General features: G+C 46.3%; 1 protein-coding gene across 1 annotated transcript; it reads left to right on the forward strand.

Moving 5' to 3' along the window:
- Positions 1 to 1,126: 1,126 nt before the first annotated feature.
- On the forward strand, positions 1,127 to 1,603 carry LOC141677649 (uncharacterized). The gene has a single exon (XM_074483656.1). The coding sequence runs from the start codon at positions 1,127 to 1,129 to the stop codon at positions 1,601 to 1,603; it is 477 nt and encodes a 158-aa protein (XP_074339757.1).
- The last annotated feature ends 1,575 nt before the right edge of the window (positions 1,604 to 3,178 follow it).

Genomic DNA, 3,178 nt, shown 5'->3' on the forward strand with positions numbered 1-3,178 from the left:
GAGATCCTGGGATGGAATATAGCAAATGAGCCTTGGCAAGGTACGTAAGAGAAGCCCGGTTCAGACCTTTGACTGACATTCATAGGGTGGGGACTCGGCCACCCAAAATATTCAAGGGCGAATCCATGGACATCACCTTCAGAGAAGTAGATGCTCGGTGGATGCACCATCCCCATAATGATGCTTTGGTTATCTCCATCCAGATCGGAACAAAGAACGTCTATAGAACTTTTGTAGACAACGGAAGCTCGGCAAACATCCTTTACTACAACACATTTAAAAAAATAGGGCTACCAGAACGAGATATATCGGGAGAAGATTCTTGGGTCTATGGTTTTTCTGGAGAAGAAGTCCGCGTCATGGGATCGATCCGATTTCCATGCACTCTAGGAGAAAGTCCGTTGGCTGTAACACAAATGCTCGAGATTCAAGTTTCTAAATCAATAATCATCCCATAATGTACTTCTAGGGCGTCCCTTCCTTAGGGAGATGAGAGTGATCACCTCGATCCACCATCTTACCATCAAGTTTCCAACTCCAAACGGAGTCGGCAGCATAAAAGGCTCACAGTATAATTCCAGGGAATGTTACAGACAAGCCATGAGAGGCTTCAGGAGAAAAGATGGAGAAATTGGGGATGCGTCGGATGATGAACGAGAAAGAAGCATCGAACAAACAATCGAAGAAATTCGAGTCCATTACTATGTCGAACAGGAAGGTGAATGCTCCTCTAAATTGCTTTCGGTGACACAATTCTTGGAAGATACTATCAGAATTGAGATGCTAGATGATGAAGGATCTCCGGGCCAAGTAGTCCAAGTAGATTTTAATGAGGAAAAGCTTGAAGGAAGACTCAACATCTTGCAGAGTCTTGGGCTGAACACACATAAGGTAGATGCCTCTCTCCCTGAGAGCGCGCCCTTATCATCAAGAAATGTAAAAGAGGTTGATGCCCCTAATGTACAGGGGGCACCCTCCATAAATGAAAAGGTTGATGCCCCTGTTGTACAGGGCGCGCCCTCAAGAAATGGGAGTTGTGAACCTGATCGTTTGAAGTGACTCAGAATTGGTAGTAAACCAAGTCAACGGGGGTTTTCGAGCTCGAGGACCTCGAACGGAGCTATATATGAGATGTGCGCGGTGTCTGCTAGAGAAATTTGGAAGTGCTAAACTAGAAGGTGTGCCTCGGGAAGATAATAGTAATGTTGATGGCTTGGCTAAAATGGGATCACAAATGGATAGCGTGCTGCTTGGACAAATCCCTTTGGGGATCCAAGAAATCCCGAGTATCCCGGAAATAGGGGTGTTCCAGACTCAAGTGATCTCACAAGAGACTTGGATGACTCCGATTCAGAATTACATTCGAAATGGAGCAGTGCTGGAAGACAAATCACAAGTTCGGTGCCTTCGCTATCAGGCTGCGAGGTATGTCGAATATGATGGAGTATTGTGCAAAAAAAGGGGTTTTAACCTACCACTGTTACGGTGTGTGGACTTGGAGGAAGGAAACTACATCCTTAGGGAGGTGCACGAAGGCATTTGTGGCAATCACTCAGGGGGTGGTTCGTTGGCATTAAAAGTCCTCAGACAAGGATATTACTGACCAACAATGAAAGAGGATGCCTTCAAGTTTGTTAAAGCATGCGATCGTTGCCAACGATATGCCAACTATTTTAATGCATCAACAACGTTTATCACTTCGCTGACCAGCCCTTGACCTTCCGCGTTATGAGGAATTGATCTCATTGGAGAATTACCCAAGGCCAAGAGGGGTGTTAAATATTCTGTGGAAGACCCTTCGAGGTAGAGGCTCCTCTTACAGAGGACGCGCCCTCCAAGGATGAATAGCCTTGTCGAGGTAGACGCGCCTCTTAGAGAGGAAGCACCCTCCAAGGATGAATACCCTTGTCGAGGTAGAAGCGTCTCTGACAGGGGACGCGCCCTCCAAGGATGAATATCCTTGTCGAGTTAGATACGTCTCTGACAGAGGATGCACCCTCCAGGGATGAATACCCTTGTCGAGGTAGATGCGGCTCTGACAGAGGACACACACTCCAAGGATGAATACCCTTGTCGAGGTAGATGCGTCTCTGACAGAGGACGCGCCCTTCAAGGATGATTTCCCTTGTCGAGGTGGATGCGTCTCTGACAGAGGACGCGCCCTCCAGGGATGAATACCCTTGTCGAGGTAGATGTGTCTCTGACAGAGGACGCGCCCTCCATGGATGATTACCCTTGTCGAGGTGGATGCGTCTCTGACAGAGGACGCACCCTCCAAGGATGAATACCCTTGTCGAGGTAGATGCGTCTCTGACAGAGGACGCGCCCTACAAGGATGAATTTCCCTTGTCGAGGTGGATGCATTTCTGACAGAGGACGCGCCCTCCAAGGATGGTTTCCCTTGTCTAGGTAGATGCTCTTTTGTAAGGAAACTCCCTTCAAGGATGAATTTCCCTTGTCAAGGATGCGCCCTCCAAAGAAAAAATACCTTGTCGAGGTAGATACTCTTCTTGCAGAAGACGCGCCCTCCAAGGATGAATACGTTGTCGAGGTAGAAGCTCCTCTTACAGAGGACGCGCCCTCCAAGAAAAAAAATACCTTGTCGAGGTAGATACTCTTCTTGCAGAAGACGCGCCCTCCAAGAATGAATACGTTGTCGAGGTAAATGCTCCTCTAAGAGAGGGTGCACCCTCCAAGTTTAAAGACTTTGTCGAGTTAGATGCATTTCTTACAGAGGAATTTCCCTCAAAGGGGTGGGAAAGATGCCAAGACCGAGGACACACCTTCATAGATGAAGATGCGGAGGGCGCGCCCTCATGATTAAGGATAACAAAATTTTTTGCTTGGGTTTAAAGATAATGGAGACGAATGTCTTCCATGATTGACTTATTAATCAGTTAAAATTCTTTGGCTGCGCCCTGAAAGCTACACCAACATAGGTGCACCTTATTAAGAGAACGATGCGTACAAATTTTTGAAGCCAAGAAAGTTAAAAATTCCAATCCCATTTTCAATAGCATATGGAATTTGGGGGGTAGTTGTTATGCCCAAAAATTGGTATAAACCATATTCAGATTGAGATTGATAAAATAGACAAAATTGAAGAAGAAACGCCTAAAATTGAGGAACAAATAAGATTATCTTTCCATAAAAGGAAAGAGGGCGCGTCTTATGTGTA

Source organism: Apium graveolens, chromosome 8 (genome assembly GCF_009905375.1).
Source record: "Apium graveolens cultivar Ventura chromosome 8, ASM990537v1, whole genome shotgun sequence".
Lineage (NCBI taxonomy): Eukaryota > Viridiplantae > Streptophyta > Magnoliopsida > Apiales > Apiaceae > Apium > Apium graveolens.

Coding starts and splice junctions, on each gene's coding strand:
- LOC141677649 (XM_074483656.1), top strand. CDS start 1,127: ATGAGATGTGCGCGGTGTCTGCTAGAGAAATTTGGAAGTGCTAAACTA.